This window comes from Oryzias latipes, chromosome 3 (genome assembly GCF_053564925.1).
Source record: "Oryzias latipes strain Hd-rR chromosome 3, Olatipes_Hd-rR_3.1".
Lineage (NCBI taxonomy): Eukaryota > Metazoa > Chordata > Actinopteri > Beloniformes > Adrianichthyidae > Oryzias > Oryzias latipes.
This window is the reverse complement of record NC_136239.1, coordinates 12,306,568-12,334,462: the sequence shown is the minus strand read 5'-3', so window position 1 is coordinate 12,334,462 and position 27,895 is coordinate 12,306,568. Positions and strand designations below refer to the sequence as shown.

At 38.6% G+C, this 27,895-nt stretch overlaps 1 protein-coding gene across 1 annotated transcript; it reads left to right on the top strand.

Moving 5' to 3' along the window:
• The first annotated feature begins 145 nt into the window (after window positions 1-145).
• Window positions 146-27,895, top strand: lingo1b (leucine rich repeat and Ig domain containing 1b). The gene is made up of 2 exons (XM_004066851.5): window positions 146-449; window positions 24,534-27,895. The coding sequence occupies exons 1-2, from the start codon at window positions 438-440 to the stop codon at window positions 26,391-26,393; spliced, it is 1,872 nt and encodes a 623-aa protein (XP_004066899.1). The 5' UTR covers window positions 146-437; the 3' UTR covers window positions 26,394-27,895.

The window sequence follows — 27,895 nt, the reverse complement described above, 5'->3', positions numbered from 1 at the left end:
TACAGCGAGCAAATATCAAAAAATAATGCTGCCAATGCAATCAGAGAGCATTTCTCCGTTTTTCCTCCTCTCGGCTTGCGCTCTGTGCCTCCCGTTCTCCCAAAGCACTGCAGCTCCTCCCTCCACCTCTCATCAGCGGCCCCTCCCTCTGCCTCTCTTGCTCTGCTAGGTGCAGCAGCATGTATGTGAGTGTGTGTGAGGCAGCAGAGCCGCCTGTGTGTTTACATGTCAGCCTATCAGTGCTGCTGGATTTAGCGCATCTGGAGAGGACGGAGGCATTTCTCAAATGCCCCTCAGACAAGGGATTCTCATCTCTGCACATATCCCCCTGAAAACCGTTTGATTCTGTCCTGAATTCTGCATCCCTGACTCCATGCTTTCGGAGGCATTTTGAATTTCCTTGGCAACATGGAGCTGCCTGAATTAGAATTCTCTGCATGACAGTCCTGGTAAGTACTCTGTCTCTATGGTGGGCTTTGAGCACTGAGTCACTGGATCTGATTTATTATGGTGCAGTGGTGGGGCCAGGGGATCGCCAGGGAGCAAATTAAAGTCAGGAAGAAAATTGTGTGTCCCAGCTAAATGAAGGGGAAGAAGAAGAAGAAGAGAAACAAATTTTTGTGCTTTGTCATTCAGATTTGATTTCACTTTACTATTCTGCTGCACAACTATAGAAATAAATGATGTGACATCTGTGTGTACAGAATACAGTTCAACATTTCCCACAGTGTGTGTTTAAATACATTTTAGCTTCCTGCTGGATTTTTTGTTTTTTGTTTCAAATCAACATTTGCACCTTTTTGGTCAAATGTGACAAAGTTGAACATTAAACTGTCTATTAGCAGGTTCATCTTCCCGTTTCTGGATCACCTCATTAATATGCATGTTGCCTCAAATGGCAATAAAGTCATCCACACTGACACACATTTCCAGCACTCGCTTGCTGTTGGCCATTTCCTGTGGCAATGAGGGATGCTTTTGCAGGTGGCTGGTTTGCCACAGGTTAGATAGATGGATGTCTCTGGTGTTGATGGCGAGGGTGGGCATTGGGGGAAACGCGTGCTTGTGTATGCGTGAGGGGGGGGGGGAGTGTGTATGTGTGTGTGGGTGCTCTAGCTGATTATTTATGCAGGCCAAATGAACAATATCCCACAGCTTTATTTATATTGCCTTCTGTATTTGCATCATCATAATCATGGCTGCAATGCTCGAGCAGGCAGGGAGCCAAAGAAGCAGAAAGTCTTTTTTGGAACAGAGCAGCAGCAACCACTGCAAGCCCCGGACCCCCAACAGTCTCTGAGGGAAGCTTTTGCTTCTCATATCAAGGTTTTATGAACCAGACAAAGCTTTTAATTGGGACTAATTAATCAGGTGCTAACGGCTGCAGGGAATCTTATCCTTTGGTTGTTATTTAACGCATTCAGAACAAGTTACGTGACTGGAAAATGATCGGTTCACGCTTGTGGCTTGGCGTTCTGAGCACAGCAGGTGAATGACTGGGTAATAGATATTGCCATTGTTACCAGGCAAACTGCTTTTCCAGTGATCTACATTGCAATCGTTATTGCAGTGCGTGTTACTTATTGTCAGCATCGGTTTGTTGTGCTTGCGTGGTGTGCATGTCTAAATATTCGCTTGTGGATGCAGAATCAGCAGATACTCTTTAGGTTCAAGCAGGAAGCCACAGCATTTACTATGGCCTATTTCTATGCAAAATAATACTAATTTAGGAATTATTCCTTTGTGGTAAAAACCTTTTGCATCACAACAGTACCGATTCAGCCTTCAGTATTATTTAGCGCAAGAGCTCCAAAGATAATATTAATATTAGTATTCACACATTGGAATACAGACTAACATCATCATTATCTGCATGCTACACAAGTATTTGTCTCAAATTGTGTTATGTGTGTGTTTTATAGATCAATCTATCAGTTGTTTGATGTGAGGAAAATGATGTAAGGAAAATGAATAATAACTTATTCATTTTTTGCTGATAATAAAGAAGTATGGAATTTAAAGGTCTCCACATTTGATACTGTTTTTTTTATTTTCACACATTAACATCTGGAACAGCAGCAGTAAAAAAAATTTTTTAAAAAGGACCCTGGAGTCATGGTAACAACAGCAATGAATGAGGCGACACCTCTGCTTGTCAAACATAGTCTGTCTCACTTTATTGTTAGCAGAAGGAGCAAGTTTGAGCAAATATTTAAAACATAACGGAGCCCCAGCATTTCTGCCTTTATTGCTTAAAGAATGAAAAGACGGATCGCCAACTATTCTTTTGTCCAGACAGGTCTTCTGGTGATTTTTCAAGGGTTCCCACTGGGAGACAGTATGTATGCATTGTCTGAAGTTTGTGTGGAAAGGCACAGAACTCTAAATTGGGAGGAATTCTTTGACCATGCAGGCCCTTCTCTGCTGAACAAATGTTTTTTTCTTCCCCAAGTTATCCTTTTTGATGTTTTTTTTTTTTTCTAACTAAAAAGCAGCCTCAACCCTGGACATTATTTCTGAATGTTTTTTTTATATGAACAAAATGGTTTGTTTATATGGTGTAAAACCCAGAAAAGAATACAAATATTGAATTTTCCGTGCTATAAATCACAATTCAAAGCCTTTTTTATGAATGATTCGTGCCTTATAGTGCACAAAATACAGTGTCTTAAAGTGAACCATGGAGATCAGACTCAGGATAGCAACATGAGAATTTACATTTCATATATAAATACTAAGAAAAAAAAGTCAAAAGAAAAATCCAGAGCTTTAACTTACCGTCACAGATTTAATGGAAAAGTCCTGAGTTTAAATATTTCAGTGATTTAAAGAGAAAGATTCAGTCAGGAATATGATTTTGCTTTTTTCAAATTATAATCAGCAGTGTAAACCACAAAGAGAATGAGACTCACTCACAAAAAATATTTACTTCAAAACTAAATCAAAAGACAATAATAGAATATCAGGTCATACCACTGAAAAGCAATGGGAGAACATAGAAAATGGAAGCCTTAAAGTGCGATTATCTGGTACAAATCTTAACCGTTTGTACCATATTTAATACACATTGAGACCTCCTATCTCATTAGCAAGATTCTAACTTTTCCTCAAAAACCCATTGTATATGACAGTCCATGTTTTCTGCCCTGTAGTTCATTTTCATTCCGCTAGGGGCAGTAGAAGTACGTTAACTGTCCATTTCAAAATAGATGCTTTCAAGAAATCCTAAAAAACACTTTTGAAGTGAAAATATTGAATAATTTTCTAAACTTTATGGTGAGAATAATTCATCAATTGTTCAATATTTATTTGAATGACAACTTTCTATATTGACAGGATGTAACATTTCTTGATAATTAATTATTTTTAATATAATTATTCTTTTGAAATAATGTATGGATCAAATTTTAAACAGTGGATAAATAATTTTCCTGAAAACACATATTGTTGTGAAAAACGTATAAAAACAATCAACCTACGTATCCTAACAGTTTTTTGTAGATTTCATCAAAGGGTTTAAAAAACTCTTAGAGGTAGTGGGCTTTATGGGGTTAAAAACCGGATATTCATTTTTCAACTGTTACTGTTGAAAGAAAATAGTTGCTAGTTAGAACTAAAATGGATTCACCTGATTAACAGGGAGGCTGAAGGGGTCGATGGTGGCTTCAAGGATTTGAATCAATCATGGATTTTTCCCACAGACTTTTGTTTTTGATTACACACAAAACAACAAGATTGAGGTTTGAAGAAATGTTCTGTCATCCTTTTCGAGATGGTGATGTCGCACAGACAGAGAAAGGTTTATTTAAAACAAGAATAAATAGAACACAAGAACTAAAATTGTCATTAGGTGTTCAACTCTACGGTGGCCCTGAAGTGCCAATCACACCAAAAGAAATCACGTGACGTAAAAACATATTAAAGATCACAACGAAAATTAAAAAAGCAAAACAAAAAATGAAAAAACAAATTTACATTTTGAAACCAAAAAAATAAGTAAAAAAGAATGTAATGAAATAGAAATTAAACATTTCAGAAAATAACCGTTTCACTGTCCAAAAACATGCTTAATAGGTTAATTGGTTCATCTAAATTGTCCAGAGGTGTGAATGTGAGTGCGCATGGGTGTGTGATATGTGTGACCCTGCTGGCGACCTGTCCAGGGTGTCCCCTTCCTACGCCCATAAGTGACCGGGATAGGCTCCAGCAGCCCTGTGACCCCGAAAGGGACAAACGGAAGAAGATGAATGAATGAGAAAACAAAAACAATTTCCAAAAGGAAATGTTGAAAACCAAACACAATAAGTAACCGGATAAGGTAGGCATGATGGGATGATGATGTTTGAGTTTTTTCAAAGATTTCTTTAATGTCCACATACTGTTGTCTTTAGTGTGGAGCCGATCCAGTATTGATTCATGCTAAATAACTTTTGGTTGAAAATATTAGCGGTGTCTTACTCGTACTTACCTTTTCTGGTTTGTGTAGAAAAGCAAAGGAAAAACACTTCCACAAAAAATATGTAAATAAAAATGAAACAAAAGTAAAAACCAGAAAAGACAATACAAGAAGAAAAGCAGCGTTTCTTTCCATCCTGCTGCCACATATTTTAATATTTTTATAGCTGTATTTTACCTAAAAAAGTCAATTCGTTCCCAGTTGTAATCTGAAATAATTTCCAATGAAGGTGAAATTGCACAGAAGGGGACAAACCATGAATCAATAGAAGCCAAACATTCCTATTTGTACTGAAATAAACAGACGAAGCATATTAAAGCAGAAGCCACAAACTGGCACACACACTAATGACAGATAGATTTGCTTCTAACTACACTGTACATGCTGTGTGAATAGATTGACGCAGGATGAAAGTAACCCTCATTTAAAGCTTTTGAATGGTTTTAATTTTCCCATGGTTTTCTATTTGCTTCTAATAATAACCCATTGTATTGTATTTGCAGCAAAAAAAATAAATTAAATAAAACAGGGCACGTCTGCACATAACAATATATTTGTAATGGCCCAGAAATGAACAATAGCAAAACTAACCAGAAAACATCCAGGGTGTTTCGATTGATGCATTTCCTTAGACAACATTCATTTTGGTTGAAGAAGCTGTTACATAACGCTGTGCATTTAAAGGAAACGGTGAGGGGATTTTTTTTGTTGCAGACTGTATGTTTGTGCAGGACTGACGGGTGACAGATGGACGGTCACATTTACCTTCTATGCAGTCCTTCTGCAGTCTTCCTCATTTAAATGCAATGATATTTGCAAAAATATGAGACAGTCACGGGCTCTTTGGACGAAGAACTCAAGAGGTTTCATCTTGGTCTGACTGAGTGACTTCAAACTCAACGCAGCATGACATTCAATGATACCAAAAGAGCTGATCACAGCCGGAATTGAGTGAATACCTCTGTTCTTATCATTGTTCTGTTTGGTTGGTATTCATGTGAGACTTCAGAGCAGGAAATCAGACGCCTTTTCTTCACCTGAAGAAGAACTGAAAAAATGTAATTATGGTTTTATCTGCAGTCAATGGAAATTAGAATTTAAAGTCCACACTTTTTCATGGTTTTGCTCCTGTCCTTCATGAACTAAACTAAAACACTATTCCATGTACATAAAAGGGCGACTTTGATCAAAAATTGTTTCAACGCTTTTAAAAAAAACATGTCAAAATAACCCATCCATCACACAGGCAGGGCATATACAGGTACTGATTACGTGGTTACTGCACAGGTGTGTCTTCGGATGATAACAATAAAACGTCAAAAGACGTATCTTGGAGGGTCGTGGACAGGAGGGGCCACATCTTAAGGGGAGTGCAGGTGTGTCTTGTAGTTCCCTTGAGGCTCGTATGGAAACCTCAAGGGACGTCATGAAAATGGTACGTAGGATTGTCGTGCATGTTGTAAGTGTATCGTGAAGCTGTCATGAGGATAACGTAAGTTGCACGCACTTGTGACGTACTGGTGTGGTATGGTATACGACACCCATAGTCGCAACACTCTAGTTGTTAGTAAGGTGCATGTACAGGCTCCTTACTGACCGCACACAAACACTGTACGCGTGGGGTGCACAGGGGATACATACATACAGGAGCAGCTGGGTAGCTTGAGTGGCTGGGTAGCTCGGTTGGTAAGGTGGAAGGCTACCATGCAGGGTAGCTTTTCAGGGTTTGATTCCCGGAGGGGAATCAACAATGGTCATGGGGCAATACCATATCAATGGCAAGCAATTGACATCACCCAGTGAGGGTCCTTGGGCAAGACACTTAACGGTACTGCTTCCCGAGTGCGGTTCGACTACAGTTCACAGCTCCCCCATGGGATGGGTCTGATGCGGAGAACAAATTTCCCATTGTGGGATAAATACAGTATAATAAAAAAAAAAACCCGCCCATAGGATGCCCCAATGAAAATACGCTCTGATTGTATAATTTCCTAACTTCTAACAGTCAGGCTGCTAACATGGAATGCTCAAGGAGTCTGAAGGCGGCGTACTACTTTTACAACACTAACAGGACCCTTGTGCAGTTCACAGGGTTTGTGGGGGTTAAAAATAAAGAAGAAAAATCCTTACAACACGTCTGTGTCTCACCTACTTCCCCCTTACTTATCCTTACCTATTGTATAAGTGTTCACTACCACCTCATGCTTGCAGCATGCACGTAGAGAAAATGGCCATCATTATCACTCCACGGGCTCGCTGAGTGAGCTATGACCGTAGTATTTCCTGCAGGCCGCCAGCACGCCTCGTACAAGTCTGTCCATATTTTGCCCGCAGACAGTCCATATTTACCCAAAAGGGCAGTTGTGACTAAGGCCTAAACTGTGCAGTTGCATTGACAGCACAAGGAGGGTGTCATGCGGCTTGAGCGAGTGTACACTGGCCACCATCAGAGCTGTTGCCATAACAGTTTTCAAACCAGGACTTCCAAAATCAGCATTTTTACTTACAAGAAACAAGCCACCAGACCAGTTGTTACACTATTTAGTTTGAATAATCCAAGCATTTGTACACAAACTATCAAAACCCGTCTCAGTGAAGCTCTTCTGAAGGCCGATTGTCCTCATGGGGCTCTCGACCTCACATTCAGCAACACTCTGAGAGGTGTTCTGCTCATGAGTCAGCCATGTTCTGGATCAGCGTTTCCAGCCATTGAAGAGGAGTGGAGAAACATTCAAACAGGCCACAAACACCTGACAACAACAACAATGTGATGGGCTCAGTGAGAAGGAGACGTGTTGCACTGCAAGAGAAAAATGGTGGTCACACCAGCTACTAACTCTATCCCTCTCAAACCTTCAGGTCAGTAAAACTGCACAGTTTGGTGTAGCTTTTTATGACATCTATAACACACCTCGGCAATAATCGTGTGACTTAATCAGTGTGGATGTGGTTTATGAATTATTCAGAAAAAAAGACTGGCAGACAGATTTATTATTCTTATTGACCTTAATTTAAGCAGGATATTCCCATTGAGATTACAAACCTCTTCAGCAAGGAAATCCTGGCCAAGAAGCAGCCACAGTTGGTTACACTAAACATTAAAACAATGCATTAAAACCTAAAATAGTCATAAAACATTGAAAGATCAAAATAATAAAATGGTAATTAATTAAGACGATTGCAATATTATGAGGAGTTCTGTTTTTTCTTTGAGCTTGGCTTTAACGTGTTGGCTTGAATGTGTGAACAAGAGTAAAACTTTGAAAGTCTTTCGAGATAGTCCTCAAATGGTATTTTTTAGTGACAACATTTGAAGATTAGGTGGGTTTTCTTTTTTGGGGGGGGTTGCAGTTTTCTTCTTCTAACTCTTTCACACTAGATAAAACAAACAGTCTTTGACATATCGCCATTCCTGGGAATAACGGAATCAGCTGATTCGGATGTGGAAAAAAGCGGCTTTTCATATTGGTTTTGCACCGATATGCAACACACACAGCTACTAATCTAAAGTACAGAGCGAGTCACTTTTCTCTGGTTCAAAATCTGCTAGAATTATGTCAATTGAGTACACGTATAAGGAGTTTTGGTAGTCTAAAGCAGTGGTCCCCAACTTTTTTAACGTCGCGGAGCGGTATGACGTTATACAGCATTTTCACAGATCTGTCTTTAAGATGTGGCTGACGATTATTGTAGCAACGCTACTATGAGGAAGGAACAGAAACAGGACAAGACAAACTCTGAGAATTTTTTTGACAGACATGTCATTGTACATCACACCGGTGTCATCATCCTCTCCCCTTCCCACACTCATAATGCAAAATAGAAGTACTGTCTATGAAATGTAGCTGTCTTTTTTTGGGAAGTGGAAGGCTCCTCTTCTGTCTCCTGGCTGGGCGTTTTCCCCGTGGCAAAGAAACTTTCCAAAGACGTTTGCTTTTTACTCATTTTGCTAGCTCCTGGGTTTCATTTTAGCGTAACCACGTGACCGAGTAGAGCGCCTTGGCCTGACATAGACAGATGTAACAGAGAATCGGGCAATTTTTCAAAATAAAAAAATCTTTCAGATTCTGAAATAAATAAAACGGAAGTAATGTAAGTTATTTATTCTTTCTGTATGACCCGGTACCAACGGACCGGTATAGACTGGGGGTTGGGGACCGCTGGTCTAAAGAATGTAAACACAGAAGCTAAAGCTCTGGTGCTGAAAAGCCACTCCAATGAAAATCATTTTTTTCAACATGTTTTTATGGTATTTGTCTCGTGATGGAAGACATAAATGAAATAATTTGAAATTCATAATGTGTTTCTAAATAACTCTTTATTCAAATCAGGATGAATCAGAAGCAGACAAAAACCTCGCTGTTTGACTAAGCTCGGGTCTGTGATGCAGCAACTGCGGCAGGCAGGCCAAGGTCACCCTGCTCCGCTCCAAATCTAAGTCCTCCAGTGAAGACAAGTCCATCCATTAATGTCTTCAGTAATGTCTCGCTGTTATTTTTTGCTACGCTAACGTAAGCTTGGGGTTGTGTGGAGCTCTAAGCTCACGGGTGAAAACGAAGGCACGCTGGGATATCACTGTAGAGCTACTTCCGCACCAACAGTCACGCCCACAACTCAGAGGCAAATTTCAAATGGTAAATGATGTATACTTATATAGTGCTTTCTACCTTCCTCGAAGGCCAAAAATGCTTCATAGTCACAAACCCATTCACCCAGTCACACACACATTCACACGCTGGTGAACACTGGTGCCAACCTTTTACCAGAGGCCAGGTGGGGTTCAGTGTCTTGCCCAAGGACACTTCGAATGAGCTCCTGCTGTGCTACAGAAACTATGTAAAAACACAACACAGGTTTTTTGATTTTGGCTAAAAACTGCATGATCACAAATCCCCTGGGAATGCTTTAGATCAAAATAGACAGAGTGGAACTTGAGAGGATGAAATGTGCCTGTACCAGTACAAACTGCTGAGGTTCTGTCCTATCTTTTATCTCTCATTTGTCCACGTTTGCTGATGGGAACCAGCCATGGTTAAAGGCCAACCCCTCCAACCTTTTCGTCTTCTTTAGCAGCCACCCCTTATTGATGTGTGCAGAAAGTGGTTTTCCACTGTTGTGTCAAAATGTCCAGGGAAAGGCATCAACAATAAAGCAGTGTGTGTTGCTTTAAACACCGTTCTATGTATTATTCTAGGCATGACAGATGACTTAATTAGCCTTGCCAAAGACACTGAAAGAACCATCACAGTTCCTGGCTTTTGTCCTTGTTCTTGACGACAGCTTATCTTCATTGTCGATGCTCCTGAGCTCATAATTCTTATTTTTATGAAGAAATATGGATTCTCATTTTGTTTGACCACATTTGTACAGTGATGTTCCATTATTTGTGTCTCTGGTCCACTGTTACCTTATGAAAAGATCCTTATTTGGTCTGCTTTGCACATCGAACTTCTCATTGACGCATACTCCAAAAAATCTGTTCTAAAATCTATAAAATGAAGATTTATAATTAAGGTAGTCAGGATTCTTTTTTTGCTTCAGAATACTCAAAAAGCTGGTGTGCTTTCTTTGAAGGACTTCAACATGTTTTTTTTTGGAAGTGAAACTGCCTCTAGTGCAGCACTCAGCTTGTTCTTTTTGCTTCAGCCCAAACCCTCTTATATTCCCTGACGGTGAGTAAGGGATAAGGTCTGTGTAATTTTCAGCTTATCCGACTCTACTTTCAGGATGATTGGATGTAAATGAAGGAAGAAACCCTTTTGTAATGCTGCTGTTAAATAGTTAGTGAACCAGGAAAAAAGATCTGCTGCAAATGAGCAACACGCACGGTAAAGGTTTGTTTTGGCAGTACTTAAAAAAACAAGAGAACTATGCCAAAAAAACAAAATAACATTATGGGATGTTTGGATAATCAATCAAATCTTCGACATATTTTTCATTCCTTTATTTCATACCAGTATAATGGCTCTCTGCACCATTGCACCACCCTTCATCCATCCTCCAGCTTTGCTATCATCCAATACACAGCCACCCCGAGGCAGTCATGTTAGTAGAGTTGTCAACTTTCACTTGGAAGATTTGTGGTTCAGTTTCCAGATTCATGCAGGATAGTGTCCTTCAGTAAAACCCTGAGCCCCTAAGTTGTTCCTAGCATTCTCCACAGTGTCATTGTCCCTACTAAGCCTTTAGAGAGATAAATTTACAAAATAAAAAGTGATGTTTGTGAGTGGGGGAAGCCAAAACTCATTGGGATCCACTTTGTAGAGCTGGAGAAAGTTGAGAAAGTTAATAGCCACACTACAAACGTGGACCATTTATTTCTGTGCAGCTTTCAGGCATCTCCACTTCATTATTTTGGCTCTCCAGCCTGGTTCAGTCTCAGTGGCACTCACTGACCCCCCTTATTTAAAGCTGTGGGCAGCAGCTGCTCGGAAACTCTTGAGCTTCACACTGGAGGTCAGTGAGAAATTCCGACATTGTTTTTAACTTCCCTGTAATGCAGGAACCAGTAGTATTTCTGGAATACCAATAAAAAAATGCCAAGTAATCATCTTGGATTAAAGGCCAAAAAATGGCATAGAGTTATGTGACATACAAGGAGTTATATAGAAAAGAAATCATAAAAAAGGGTGGTGCCATGCTTTATGACTTTACTTCACAACAACACAGAATGACTTGATTCCTCATAAGGCATCATTTTTTTTTCTACTCTACTATCTGAAATATTTACTTTTTGATGCAGTAGTTTTACACGTAACCCTTGTGCTATCCTAGGCACTTTAACGTTGGGAGTTGGGTCATGTAGACCCACTAGACAGTGCGCTGAACCTTTTTCTTCAATGATTTGTGATCTTCACTGGTGTCCATGGATTACATGAAATCCTCTCCACCTTTATCCACCTAAGCCATGGTAGTAATAACACGTCAATGTAAGGGTGGGGTCATAGGATAGCACAAGGGTTAAAACAAAATGAGCATTTCTGAAAGCATGATTGTCAGACATTGGGATGCTCTTTGGGAAAAAGTCCCAAATGACTTGTCAAAAATTAGCAGTACTAGATAAATTAGACAATATTTTAGTCTGCCGAGAGAGATTTCAGGGAATTTGGAGTTTAGTTGGGAGCATTTAATCTATAGGAGATTTAATCTATAGGAGATGCTGATAGACTTCTATTAAGCAATAAACAGCTATGTTTATTGCTTAATCATTTCATTTCTGTTGTCATTCTTGCTCTAATACCTCTTTTTAACATGTTCTTTCTAAACCTAATATTATTATTTTTATATTTAATTATATTTTTTTTCTGTATTCCGAGTTATTCAAGTTATAAACCGACCAATCAGATGCCTCAGTAGAAGTAGGGGGACTCACTTCGAACGTTCAAAACATTTGATTGACAGATTCTCCCAAGCCTGCTTTCAGCGGAAGGAGTGTGGTCTTCCAACAACCTCCTGATTGGAGAGAGTGGTTGCCATAGAAATGTTGAACTCGACCGAATTAAAGCAAAACTGCTTACTGATGTTGTCTGGCTCGTCCATCGCAGCGTCCATTTTGCCATAAAAACAAAAGAGACTGAATTTACTTTATTTCATTGGAGCTGGCGGGAACTCATTTTCTATGGATGACATCACACCCACTCGGACCAGTTCTCATATTCAGGCAATGGTTGGGGCATTAACAAAAAAGTGAATTTGTAAACTTGTGTGTACTTGATGTACTGTGTACAAATGTATACATTTTCACCTGAGATACTATCTTCACAAAAGAGAGGCTATTCTATGACTTCCTGTTTGAGTCAGATTTTAAACAGGAAATGACCCAAACCAGGACAATTTATTTGTAGGCCACTGACTTGATCAACAAGCCAGTTAGTGACTACACAGTCCAATGTTTACAACAGAAACACATAAATTAGTTGTGCTACAGCTGATGACACTCGTTTTGGATTGAACATTGTTAAGGCCTGTTCACACCGGGACGAATTTCGCCGGCGATTTTCGCCGACGTTTAACGCCTCGTGACTAAACAAAGGGCACCAACGAGAGTGTGCACACCGACGCGAAAAAACGCCACGCGTTAAAGCGTCAAAAAAAAAAAAACGCCTCGGGTTCGTTTTTTTTTTTCGACGCGTCGAAATCTACTAGACCAATGAGAATGGCGCTTTTGCTCACGTGTCTGGAGCTTCTGAAGTTACAGTAAAACACAACTTGGGGGGCGCTCAAACACAAAACTGCCTTGCTGAGCACACATACCAGCGAAGAAGATAGACGCCAAGTAGCGTCTACACAGCCGCGAAGCAATAATGACAGACATTCTAAAATATCCCCAAACCAAGTACCAGTTGGAGCTACTGGTGCTTGAAATATTCATGTTTTCTTTGTTTGATTCTGACAAGCGCGTAAATACTTGCTCTCTTCTTCTGAGTGAAAAGCGACTTTAAGAAGCGTAAAGTTGCGCAGCGCCACCTTGTGTACAGGAGTATTTCTGTTTTACATTAAGCGCCATTTAATGTCAGGGAATGAAATTGCATGTTCACTCCACTCATCGTCAGCGAAAATCGCCTGGGTGTGAACACAAAAAACGTGGCGAAAAACGCTGGCGAATAACGCCTGGCGAATATTCGTCCCGGTGTGTACGGGCCTTTAGACACCGTTTGTCACGATGAACTTTTATTTATTTATTTTTAGACTTTTGTTATCTGTATACCCACTTCTGTCCAAAATGAAACTGGTAAATGGAGAAAAAAAAGGAAATTTGGCTCATATCAATATTTTTTTTGTAGATATTTGCTAAATATGCAAAGCTCTTTCCTTTATATTTGATCAAAAGGGGATTATGAAAAATAAGTCACAAAAACTGAAGCAGAAGCAGTTAAAATTTTATAAACAAAAACCGTTTTAATTTAATAAATAGTCAAAGGTTAAAGTCACTTGAATAAACAAGAGACAAGACCATTTTTGTGCCATTTTAAAGAACTCATTTTCCATTTCCAGAGAAAAAAGGATCAATGGAAGAGCAAAATCTATGGAAACTTGCACATTTAAAAAAAAAATTGCAAACTGATGGAAAAGATCATAAGAATACATGTTTTCATGATGCACACCTCCCATTCAACTCTTTTATGACATAATTCAATAGTCCTGTAACTAGAATGGAACAAGGGGATAGAAACCAAGAGTCTAAATGACAGTAAAACATCTTATGTAAATAAAAAATGGTTTAATAAAATGACTGACATTGTACCTCATTTTTTATTCTTAAGTCTTCAACAAATCTCTTATTTTTAGATAAATAAATTGAAGTGTAAAAATCAGTTGGTTTCAAGGGCTTCAGTCTCTAAATAGAGGAAAGTGGACATGCTAAACTGTTGCTCATTTTATCCAAGAAGCTCTGGATGTTTCCTGTCATTATGAAGTTTTAGGTGCACTTATTGGAGGATCAGAGTTGATTAGGTAGAACTCGTCCACTGACCAAACAGGAGATGAGACACCCTCTGCATCAATTACACGCTCTGCGCTGCATTGATTGATCCAATTTTTTCTGAATCACTTTGGCTGCGCCCCTTTGGGATTCCTTTGAATGAAGCATTAGTCCTGCATAGGTTAGAACACTGTGTGCAACAAGAAGAGGAGGGGTATACCTCCACAGCAATAAAGCATGAATAATACATTTGAATTCAGATGAAGGTTTAAACGTACCGCGGTGTTTATTTTAAAAAGCTAAAATCATTTATTGATTAGGTTTACAATGGTGGTATTCATGTTTAGATTAGCTTCACAATTGCATCAAAGCTTGAGATTATTATAATATTTCATGATATAAATAATAAATATTGATAAAACTATCTAAGGTTAGGTTAGATTTTTTTTGTTTGCTGGATACACTGAATAAATACATTTCTGCACTATATGGCACACTGGATTTTATACCATGGTCCGGGTGAATACTAAATTCTGATTGGCTGCTGGGTGTGAATTAAAAAGCGATAATCCACAGTGATACTGCACCCCTAAAAAAGAAGTTCCGGTCACATATCTGAAATCTATATCACTGTGCTGGCGTCTTTGAAACAAACTTTTGCTTCATCAACTGGACAAAAACAAGCGGTAAGAGGTGAACTTTTTCTCTGAACTGATGCTTTATTAATACTAACCATCAGCATATATATCGCTTTCCTTTGCCGCTGCCGTTGAGGTCGGTGCCGGCTCAACCCGGCTAAGCGGCGCATTGTCATGTTACCGTGAAAACGCGCCGCACCACGTAAAAAATAGTCCACTTTTGTTCAAAAAAAAAAAAGTGATCTAAACCGGACAAATAACAAGAATGAAGAACTATAAACTGGTTGAATATTTATTTCTTTTGTAAATGACCATGGCATAAGCGGGTTAATAGCCTTTCGTACTATGTATTATCAGAAATGGATGCACTGTGCGGAAGCCGTTCAGGCATCTCCACTCCATTCTCTTGGCTTTGTGCCGGACGCTTCCTTGCTTCCAGGGCATTCGTTCATTTCTGATAATGCACACCTCGTCGGCCATTAACCCAAAATCATGTTATATATGAGCCACACTAAACTTTAAGGCGCACTAAATAAGACAAAATAGTCCAAAATAAGTCTGTCAGTCATACTTTATTTACTCTGTTCAAAGAAATTCTAGGATTTTTTTGTAACACGCAACAGGATAGCCACGTTAGCAGTGTTTGCATACAGTATTTAAAATACTTGAATCTACAAACCTTTTTTGCAACACAAAAAATAGACTGATATCCCTAAAACAAACATCACTGTGACTAAGCTAAATCGAAACCTACTTAGTAACACGTAAAAAAACACAGTCCGATACTGCTACATGTTAGCCACATTAGAAGCATTACTGTTTTCACATTATCTATATATACCCATCCTTGTTAGTTATACATAAAAAAAGAAAAAAAACAATCTGACACCACGCCGCATTAGCTGCGTTAGCGCATTCACTATAACACCCAACCAAACATTTTAACAGAGAACCATGTACCTCTCAAAAGTGTTTTGACACCAGTAAGTACAACCAGCATTAATTCATATACAAGGCGCTCCAGATTTTATGGCCCACTGTCATTTTTTTTAAAACAAATTATGGCTTTTAATTGCGCCTCATAGTGCAGAATCTTTTTTTAGAAGGAACTGTAATCTGACCAACAGTGTTTTGTTTACATTTCTGATGTCGTTGAGAACAAGCTGTGGGCCTTTAATGCCTTTTTGAAAAATCATCATTGTCCCAAAATATTTTCAAAGCTTATACATTTTTCTAGTCAGTCACAGCCAAAACTTGCTGGTACAGTGGGTGAAATATTCATTTGTAAGAGCCAATTTTGATAAAGATGGTAAATAATGCAAATTTAACACAAAACAGTAAACTTTATGTTTATATTATTTAAAACACAGCATCTATTGCTGTTTTGGTAGAAAGAACATGCATTTATGGTTAGTGTAAGGCTTTTGCACTCTCAAGGGTCTTTTCATCTTCAGCCTTACTTATGGTAATCTATTCATCCAAAACTCTATTCGGTATAAATACTAAGGCCTCTCGTTCCTTCTGATTTATTCATTTTTTTTCATTCATTTTCTATTCTGTTTTTCCCTTTCGGGGTCACGGGGCTGCCGGAGCCTATCCTGGCCACTTGTGGGCGAAGGCAGGGGACACCCTGGACAGTTTGCCAGTCTGTCGCAGGGTGGAATATCCTCAATCACACATCCAATCACTCTCACATTCACACCTAGGGACAATTTAGATTAACCAATTAACCTATGAAGCATGTTTTTGGACGGTGGGAGGAAGCCGGAGACCCCGGAGAAAACCCACGCATGCACGGGGAGAACATGCAAACTCCACACACAAAGGGCCCCCATTGATGTTCTGGTTCAGTTCCCCCAGCCAGGACTTGAACCAGGGGCCTTCATGCTGTGAGACAAGAGCGCTAACCACTGCGCCAACGTGCAGCCCTTCTGATTTATTTTATAAATAATTCTTCTTCACTTGGGTTTTTGCCAAAAATCTGCGGCCTGTCCCTGAGATTTATACCTGTGAAAATTAGTGCCAGTACTTATTCAGTTTTGATCATTTCATGCTCAACAGAGAGGCAACGGGTAACCCTTGTGTTATCCTAGGCACTTTGGTATTGGGAGTTGGGTCATCTGACCCCACAAGATCACTGTGCGCTGAACCTTTTTTCTTCAATGATTTGTGATCTTCACTGGTGTCCATGGATTACATGAAATCCTCTTCATCTTTACCCACCTTTGTCATGGTAGGGATAACACGTCGATGTAATGGTGGGGTCATCTGGACCCCATACGATTGCATAAGTTAATCTGAACCCCGACCTTTACCTAACATTATTTTTTATTTATTGCTTTTGCTTCAGTGTTTTTGAACAGATCTGAAAAAATGTATTTTTCCTTTGGAGCTTTTAATTATGTTTTTCAGGTATTTTGTACTTCAAAATGCATATACATCATTTAAACACCTCAATCACTGCAAAACGGTCTTTTTAAGAGAGTTTCCCTACTTGTCTTTGCCCTACAGAATTCCCATGCATTAATGCGACTTCTCTTGCCACCCTTGATCTCTTAAAATAATCCTAGGTGTGGAATTTTTTTCTGTGAACTAACTTCTAAGGCAAATGTGTCTTTCTTACCTGACAGCCCTTGAGGGTAGCAGACACTTCTGTCAAAACAGAGAGGTTGAGAGTTTGATGACCCCCTGCCGCTGCATTTCAACAAGCAATTCCTATGCACTGAATCATTTTGCCATATTCAGACTGTTTGGTTTTGGAGTGGTGGATAATCAGTCCACGTTTTTTTTCCCCCTTCAGCTTTGCAAGGGCTGTTACATTTTACTTTCATGGGCGATTGGTTTTCATAGGATTTCTCATATGAGGCTGCTCATCCAGCTGGAGGATAATGATTAGCTGAAAACTTTATCTGAAGATCTGAAAAGCTTCATATAAAATGTCTCTGGATCTCTGTTGATCATTTTATATAAGCAATGAAACTACAGTTGGAATTGACAGCTGTTGAGTTGTAGGTTTAAAACATGCAATCTGTCAACTTAACTTTGACTGGAAGAAGATACTTATCCATTACTAAAATTCTTTCCGATCCTTTCAATGTTCATCCTTCCTTTTAATTTCATTTATCCTTTGTTTGAACAACCCTGGGGTTGTCAGCGCTTGTTTGGGAAATGTTTTCCACTGAACCAACCATTTATGTACAAGAGGCATGCTAATGAGCCCCTTGTTCATTCCCAAAAAAGAGTATGGTAAGGCTAATTGGAATACTGCTGTCATATTCACAAAAATGTTGGACTGACATGTAAAAGGAAAGCTACGTAAATTAAGAATTCTCTAAGGACCAGACAAAACACAAAGTATCTATTTTTTTCTGCAGCAAATGGTGATTTCCAAAGACTGAATGTTCATGGAAAAATGCTCAGTGCTAATAAAAAGCAAACAAGGAGAAAGACATCAACCTTAATGTGGGTGTTTTATATGAATTATTCTTGTTTTATGCTTTTAAAAGAATAAAGGAGATAGAGTCTACACAGAGCTCTTTTAATGGAAAACCCAATAAAAAAACATAGTCATTATTATCCCATTACTTACAGTAAAAGGTATTTAATAACTTCAAACATCTGAAAGGCATGTATGCACTGATGCATAAAGTTCATTTGTCTGTAAGCGGCTTGCAGACGTCCAGTGAGCCATGAAGTGCACACCTTTTCCACAGTTTGACCTGTATCAAATCTCACAAGACTGTGCACCAAGTCAAAGACTAATGTTGAGCACAGACTTTTTATTTTCCTCAGGAGAAGGCTGAGGTCCACAGAAACGATGTAAAAAAGGGGCAGAAGTGAAGAAAGGGTTTGTCCACTCATTTTTTTTCCTTTTTCAATGCTAACAAAGGATGAATTGGAAGGATTTTCATAAGCTGTAGTCTTATAGACTACAGCACAAGATAGATTTTGCCCTTCTTATGAAAATCCTTCCTGTTTGTTTGATAGGTCTTGCATGTAAAGTTTCTTGTGCTGTAGTCTGAAGTGTGTGAAATGTTACTAGAAACATAACGCAGCTCCACAGTTGCTATCATTTTTTTCATTATTAATGTTAGCTAAAAGCTCAAAGACTAATTTAATATTGGAAAATAGATGTGAGGCAAACCATCAACACTCGCTTGTACTTTTTTAAATCGTCATTGTAAAAATTTAAGATGGTATAAGTCACAGTTTTTTTTCCTAATTTGGCCGGTTGTGCGACTTATACTCAGGTGCAACTTATATGTGATTTAAAAAGAAATAGATAAATAAATAGAAACAACTGCCAAAGAACACTGTAGGTGTGTGTATTATTTATTGCTACTGACAGCAAGGCAGAAAAAGAAGTGCTGCTCAGTGTTATGTTTCGTATACACTGAATAAATGTATTTCTCCAAGAAAGTCCGACTTAAATGTCTGTTTTTCTTCTCTATTATGAAAAATAAATCAATGGTGAAACATAACTTGTAAAAATAACAAGAGGAAATAAACAGTTAAAATATACAAGAATGATATTATAATACAGTGTGCCCAGCTCACCTGCTGTCTGTTGATAGTTCAGTTTCTATGTTATGCCTTGTTCCTGTTGTTTGGGATTGTGGGTTTCCTGCTGTGGTGATCACTGTGCCGGGGATGTTGAGGCGCAGCCGAGTGCAGTGTGCATGGTTGGCTTCAGCGTCAAGACACAAGGCTGTTGACCCTGTGACCTGTGCTTTATAGAATGCTCTGGTTCTGCCTTAAGAATATGGGAGACTACGAAAATGAGCTGTCAGTCACTCTGGCAGTATGTTGCAAAAACAGCAGTAGCCTCTGCTGCAAAACTGTAGCTATGACCAGCCACAACAACACTCCCAGCTCTGTTCAGTGGGGGAAAAAGTGCAACACAGAAGATGAAAGAATGTGGACAGGATAAAGAAACTGTGTCATGATGAGCCAAGTACCTTATTATTTTATAGATTATTCAAACAACACCAGAATGGCATGATTGGTACAACATCCCTGAACCAAGTCCAATGATCAAAAAAGCCCAGAATCTCTGACTGCTGTTGAAGGAATACATATTCAAGGATTTTTTTACTATGTTAAAATAAAAAAATATTTGAAAAAGGAACAAATATGTACACTGGTGATTAAATCTAATCTATGTATTGTTTAAAATCCCTTTTAAACTAAATACAATTGTTTTTCAGCAATTAATATATAAACATGTATATACATTGATGACCCATGTATAATGCACCCTTGAGCCTTAGTGCCAGTGTTGACATTCTTTCAGCTATTCTAACTCTTCAACTGTTTATGCAATTAACTAAACTCCACCTGATTGTGAAACGGAGAAAAGACGCTTTTCGCCACCGTGCAACACTTTAGGTTAGTTGTTGCACGTTCCTGCAACACTGATATAAAAAGCTGCTTTTCTCTCTCACGTTGATTGTGTAAGCGATGGAAGAGTTACCGAATGTCATAGAGCATGTAGGTGTAGCTGATGTTGAAGGCTTACAATTTTTGAAAATTGTAGATTATGTCCCTATAGTCATTCAGACTTTCTACCCAAATACTTGGAAGGACAATCCATCCATTTGGGCCATGTCACTATGTCTTTGGAAGTGTGTTATTTTCACACAATTTAGGGCTAGCACTCCTTCTGACAGCATTCTGCTTACTTTCATGCTATGTTGTCACTGGAACTATGTTGTCACTCCCGTGTTACCCTTTGCACCTGCCATTTAGCACTGTCCTTAGTTTTGTGTGTCTGTGTGTGTGCGTTTTTTCTTTTACTGCAGGCAAAAATTGTGATATATTCCTTGAAGATGTGTTGTCGGTACATATAGGGTACACAAGCTGCTATTTGGAACAGTTTTCCAAATGCATTTTTCAGACAGCAAAGCTTTTGCATGAATAATCACATGATCAACATGCATGTTCTCATTAGGTGATTGCTGTTCATCAATAATGAAGGAGATAATTAATTCTACATGAACTGATTATCTTTTTTCTTTTCTGGTTACCATTTTATGATCTCCTGTAGATGCATGCAAGGGATTACAGAGACACCATCAGCTGTAGGACAAACAATCATTTAACGTTCACCCACTTTCATTACCACTTATGATCACTTACTAAAATTGGTAAGATTTGGTAATTAATAATAAAAATGACTTAACCTCTTTTAAGAATGACTCATTATTAACCCTTTTCACAGCGTAGCTTTAGCTCCAATGTTGACATTCTTTAACTGTTTACACAACAGTTGATTTTGTATGATATACGTAGACCCTTTAAACAAAGAAACTGAGACCTATGTGTCTCTATAAAATACTACCTGATGAAGGTGAGTTTAATGTACTTAAGTTAACTCACAACAGCAATATAACAAACATCTGTTAGCTCTGAATAAAAAAAAGAACAACTTATAGTTATTTTACAATACAAAATAAAGTTGCATTCAGTTCTAAAAAACCCTAACTGGAATAATTGCTCAGTACGTGACTGATCATAAACAGAAAAAACGATTTTTCTTATGCCATTTTAACTGTAAATGTCATTTAGACAGCCTTTCATTGACTTCAACGATTACATTTGGGTAGTAAATTGTAATATGAGTTATTGAACATGTGCTGGAAGAAATATTAATACAATAGTTAGAAATGCCAACTCATTAGAGAAAAAAAAATACATTCCTTTGTATCATGTTACACCTGAAATTTTGTTTGAGGCATCTGTTCAAAAACAATAAGAAGGGGGAAAAAGGGAAAACAGATCCATATGAAGTTTAATTTGGAAGGTCATCAGGTATCATTGATCAGGTATCATTACTATGACTGTGGTTCACAGGGAACAATATTTCTGCTGATGGAAAAAAACGTTTTAGGTTTTGTATGTATTAATTATATGAGCTAAAAATGTAACAAAAGATATTCTCAAAATGTCAACAGCCTATATCTCAGAGTTAATTTCAAATGTTGGTTTACTGTCATAAAGGGTAAGAACAAGTCCTTGAACTAGTTTAAAAAATTACAAGCTATCATTTTATTTGCAGACTAACTTTTTATCTGGAGCATTAATAGATTATTAAAAAAAAAATCTTAAAAAAATAAAATAAACAAATGCTCAGACTAGAAAACATGATTGATGTGACAAGATAAAAATGAAGGTTTTACAAAGCTGGAGTCCCTGAGTCAAAATCAAATAAAGACACCAAACCAACTGTGAATCTCCCTCTTTCTCTCCACCTCTCTCTGTCTGTCTCTCTCCATCTATCACCTTTTGGCAGCAAGCCGTGTATTACATGAGTGCAAGGTCAACAACTAAGCAATGGCACAGGATATATAAATTTCACAAATGCTAGAAGGAACTACACCAAGAAATAAAGCGTTTTTGTTTTTTGGCTGCCAATTAAAAAAATAGGTTTTTGCTGGCAGACACGATGTGTCGGCGGTATTGACAGTAATTGTTTCCAGCACACTCAGAAGTCAGAAACGCAGCGGGGTGGTTACATTGTGTGACCAAGCCCTGTTATTGATTGGTTGATTCCATTACTTGAGAGGAAAGGCTCCATAATGAAACCCTATGCGAGGGGAAGGGGGGGGATGCAGCTAGCATCTTTATAAAGCTGTGCGGATGAAATGAAAATGATGGCTTTTTACTGTTTTTTTTTAACCACGTGTTTTTAGAAGGTAGCCAATTTTAGCTCAAGTTGCATTATTTTTAGCCACAGACCCAAAGATCTCAGTCATTATGAAAAAGGGTAAGGCTATAGAAACATTTGCAGTGCAGTAAATGGAGCAACATAGGGGGCTCTTATAAAAGCTAAGGTATAATTGTATTCAGTATCAAAAATGTTCAAATTAGGAAATTCATTTACAGTATATACTGACACTCAAGTCTTGGCCTCTTACCTTTCAGTTCACAATTGATATTGGTGATTTTTTTTCCAGAGACTCTTGTGCTATCTTCACACATTTGATGCATTGTCAAGAACAGGCTAAACACGGAGTTAGCGTACAGTGTTAATACTGGACTGTCGCTACCTGATACTAGCACACGTGCCCGTAGTCGGGAGGGGTTTGGTGTGAAATGTGGAAGCTGTTTAAATCTTGTGAATCTTTCCCTAGGCTTTTTCTTTTACATATCTTTTCTGATATGCAAAAGACGTGGTGTCATAGAATTTCAGCCAAGCACAAACCACAATTATTCATTTCTCCTCCATGGTGCATTTTCCAACTGTTGGAACTTCTGTGAATGAAAAGGGATGCCATCCGTACGTCACTACTAAATCCGAATCCCTAATTGGGCAAAGTATAACTGGTGGAACTTTCATTCAATGGACTTGCGTTTTGTACCCAAAAAAGGGTCTTAAAAATGTGCGTAGCTATGCGTGAGTTTTGCACTCAGAAACCCAAAATACACTTATCCGAGCGTTTACGTAGACTTTTCATAGAAAGTGATTGCGTAACCCTTGTGCTATCCTAGGTACTTTAACATTGGGAGTTGGGTCATCTTTATCAACCTTTGTCATGGTAGGGAGAACACGTCAATGTAAGGGTGGGGTCATCTAAGATAGCACAAGGGTTAAATGTGGATTCCTGAGGCCAATGTGAACGTAGCCGTATACCACTCTTGGTTTTAATGCCTGCTTCTGTAAATGTGTTTTTGGGTCATTTGTGGTACCCAACTGTCTAAAGAAAGAGAAAACTTTTACACTATTGATTTGAAATTTTGATTTGAAATCGTTTATTTCAAGCAATTAAGTAGAAAATAATACACAGCAGCAATATAATCATCAGTTATACATTCATACAGTAACTAATCATACTTAGGATAATTAGACATATTAATAAACATTGCTTGAAAGGGAGTGGAAGGAAGCGAACTTATATAATCCCACCCCGTTATACTATAACCATTTTATTACATGATTTATCAATATCCGGTTCCCGGTTTTTATCAGACAGAATTAAAAATCATAAGATATCGATAAAGCACATGACAAAGATGAATTACTTAAGTATTACGTCAAAAATAACTATTTTAGAAATCAACATGGCAAATGCATATATATATGCAGATTATGTTACTTATAAAAGTCATTCATATGAATAAAACATAATACTATATCAGTAAAGTAGACAACACTGTTTCAGGAATTTTCATAGCAAAATTTCATCAGGTATCAAAAGATAAAAACATGTGCAAAATTATGCTACATTAGGAGAGTTTTTGAATCAATTTATCAATTTTTGGAGAAAGTGAAGTAATATCATTAAAAGTCAATCAATTTAACAATTTTCAATAAGTGATTAATCATTTGTTTTACTTTTTTTAATATTTTTTTTGTATTTTTATTTATTTTATTTTTTTTCTGGACCGAGCGGTTTGACGTAAATCCTGCAGCCTTTAACCCAAGTGTTCTCAATCTGCTTACTCTTCCTGATTGATTTAAGAGCATTCAGCTTCGCTTGAGGCTTGATCGGTAATCCAGTGAGAATGACATTATTCATCCTTACTTGCTGATTCACATCGTCCAGTCTTTTCTCCAGAATCTCAACCTGGTTTTCTCGCTTCTCGTTTTGAGCCCGAAATCTTCTGAACTCTTCCATCATTTCCCAAAGTGGCGTTAGCTTAGCCGACACTTCTTCCATAAAACTTTTCAGCGTTTCTTGAATAATGTCAAGAGTCTTTTTGAGGTCTTCGTATTCCTGGGGTTTCTTCGAGGGCATGGTCAGCTCTCTTTTTTGGGGAAAATCAACCTCTTAAGTAATTTGAAAATAGTTGCATTCGCAGAGAGGCACGCCACGCGTCCTGCTGTGTAACCTGGAACTATTGAACACATTCATTTGCAATATGGCATTTAACACTTGAATATTGTCGTTTTTTTGTGTGTATTTGGATGGTTTCATGTATTTGTCAACTCAAATAATAGATTTCTCATTTAAAAACCTTAATTTTCTTTCTTATATCAATTCAGATCCATAATACTACATCTCTGTTTTCTCCACAGGCAAGCAGAAGGATGGTGTTTGGGGAGACAGGTGGGCACAGCTACTTGGTGGCATGCTGGCAGCCCATCCTGATCCTTATGCTGGGCACCGTCCTTTCTGGCTCCACCACTGGCTGCCCTTCCCGATGTGAATGCAATGGACAAGAGCGTTCAGTCGTGTGTCATCGACGGAGACTGGCAGCTCTTCCTGAGGGTATCCCTACTGAAACGAGGCTATTAGACCTCAGCAAGAACCGTCTAAAGACCCTCGGGCCTGAGGAGTTCATTAACTATCCTCTTTTGGAGGAACTGCAACTCAATGAAAACACAATATCATCCGTCGAGCCTGGGGCATTTAGCAGCCTCATGAACCTTCGGACCCTTGGTCTACGCAACAACCAGCTAAAGCTTATTCAACTGGGAGTGTTCACAGGCTTGGTCAACCTCACACAGTTGGATATAAGTGAGAATAAAATTGTCATTCTGCTAGACTACATGTTCCAAGAGCTATACAACCTGAGGGCTTTGGAAGTTGGTGACAATGACCTAGTCTTCATCTCACCTCGATCGTTTCATGGCCTGAGCAACCTTGAAAGCCTAAATATTGAGGGACACAAATTGTCCTCAGTGCCCACCGATGCCCTTAGCCATCTGCATAATCTGTTGTCACTTCAACTGCGTTACCTTAATGTTTCTGTCATAAGAGATTACTCTTTCAAGAGGCTCTATAGACTAAGAGTGTTGGAGATCTCTGACATGCCAACTCTGGATACCATGACACCAAAATGCTTGTTTGGTTTAAATCTCACATCACTGGCCATAACAAATTGTAATCTTAGTGCCATCCCATATCAAGCCATGAATCACCTGAGGCATCTTCGTTTTCTGAATTTGTCTTTCAACCCTATTCAGACAGTGGAAGGGAACAGAATGTTTCATTTACAGAAACTCCAGGCTTTTTATTTGGCTGGTGGAAAATTGGTAGCTATTGAGCCCTACTCTTTTAAAGGGCTCAACCATCTTCGTGTATTTAATGTATCAAACAATGGCTTAAGCACTCTAGAAGAGTCTGTTTTTCATTCTGTTGGAAACCTGGAGACTCTCGCTCTGTACGACAACCCTCTGGCCTGCGACTGCCGCCTCCTCTGGGTCTTCCGCCGCCGATGGAGGCTCAACTTTAACAAACAACAACCAATATGTGCTTCACCTCCAGTTGTTGAAGGAAAAGAGTTCAAAGATTTTCCAGATATACTCCCTCCCGATTACTTTGTCTGCCAAATGTCAAAGATTGTGGATTACCTGGTTCAAGAAAGTCATGTAGATGAAGGAACTACAGTTACTTTTGGTTGTAAGGCTGAGGGAAATCCAGTTCCTGCCATAATTTGGGTTACCCCTAAAAAGGAATATATCACCACCAAGACCATGGGGACAAGACTTTCTGTGTCAGGTGATGGTTCACTGGAGGTACGTTACGCCCAAATCCAAGACAATGGCACCTACTTTTGCATTGCAAGTAATGCAGCAGGCAATGACACCAAAGCTGCACACCTTTTTGTGCACAGCTACTCCCCGAACTGGCCTCACCAACCTAACAAGACATTTGCGTTCATTTCCAACCAGCCAAGCGATGAAGGTGCTAATGTGACCAGGGCCACGGTTCAATTTCCATTTGATGTAAAAACACTAATTATTGCAACCACCATGGGATTTATTTCTTTCCTTGGAGTGGTACTTTTCTGTCTCGTGATACTATTCCTCTGGAGCAGGGGGAAAGACAACACCAAGTCAAATATTGAGGTTGAGTATGTGCCACGCAAGGAGGAAACAGAGGAGACCAGTCCAACTGAGGCACAAGTACAATTCAACATGAAAATCATGTGAGCTCCTGGACATGTCATCAAAAAACTGCAGTCAGGATGCAAACGATTCCCAGCTTAAAACATGTACTCAATTTAAACAGTAGAAATTGCACAGCAATGGACATGTCCTGACACTACACTATATAATCATTTTTTTAACTTAGGGATTGAATCTTTTAAAGGAAATGTTGCATTTCCGTTATTCATATTTCTGTAAATTTGTGTGGGCAGAAATCAGTATGTTAACATGCACACGACATTTTGGTTTAGGAAGCCCAAAACAATGGTAAAATGAATAAAAGCACAGTTTGCATTAATAGCAGATTTGTATTTCAAAGTATGGAGAGATTCATTTGTGAATGGCAGATGTATTTTTATGAAAAGGGGACTGTAGAAAGGGTGGTTTACTCATAAATGTTTGCTCAAATTGATAAACAAAGCACAATTATCCTTTGTATGAGCCAATGCTGTGTTGCCTAAAATGCTGATGTGAACACAAATGACCATTGTTTCATTTTAGCAGTATAAAAGAAGGGCATGCGTAGAGAATAAAGATTACATCAAGAAATGTGTCATGCAATAATAAACACAAATCTAGAAATGCTTGCAGAGGTGTAGTACACAAGGAAGGAATATTGATGAATTTTTTTATTCTTCTGTGAATTGCATAAAAGTACTCTCTAAAGCTATGTACACACCAAGGATTTGGCGCATGTTGTTTACACTGGACAAAGGCTGCCACCTACCGGTGGAAGAGGCTTGGTGCGAAATGTCGAAGCGGTTCAGATCAATTGGAAACGGTTAGGTTCATTGCTAGCATTCTTGCAACTGCAGATATGGATTACTATTATGCCAATAGAGTGGCCTTAGTTTATCTTTGTATGAAAAACAAACGCAGGCATCGTCACCTTGTTTGGGTTCACCGCATGAACCAAAATCAGATGACCCAAACCCATGTGTCACTATCAAACCAAGTCTTTGGTTAGAAAAGTTCGACTTGGTTTAACTTGCAATGTGCTTTCAGTGGTCAAAGGTTTTTTACGTAGAGCCCGAAAACGGCTGTAAAACTTGTGTAGCTTTGCGTGAAATGGATAGCTTTGAACACGGAAGCACGCATTAATGCGTGTTTACATAGATTTTTCATCGCGGAGGGCGGTGTGAACATAGCTTTATTCCAAAACTTGTATTGACTGTTCATCTACCAGTTGCCAGGGGAATATTATTTTATAAAACCTTCGAAGTTTTATGTCTGCATATTTATTTTTTTCCCTTAACCATTAATTTAAAACTGTGCATGTTAACACACTGAGTGAGAAAAGAAGCTACAGTTTCTGCTACTTTCAGTTTGCAAAAAAAGTGTCATTAAATGTATTGAAATGTTGCGATATACATATTTTTTCTGTATTTTATTCTTCCTTGTACATTACGCTATTGCAAAATAGTAACGTTTTGATGGCTGTGGTTTTTGAATATACTGCAACCCAAAGAGCAGATTAAATATCCATTAAAATGTTTTTGATGTAA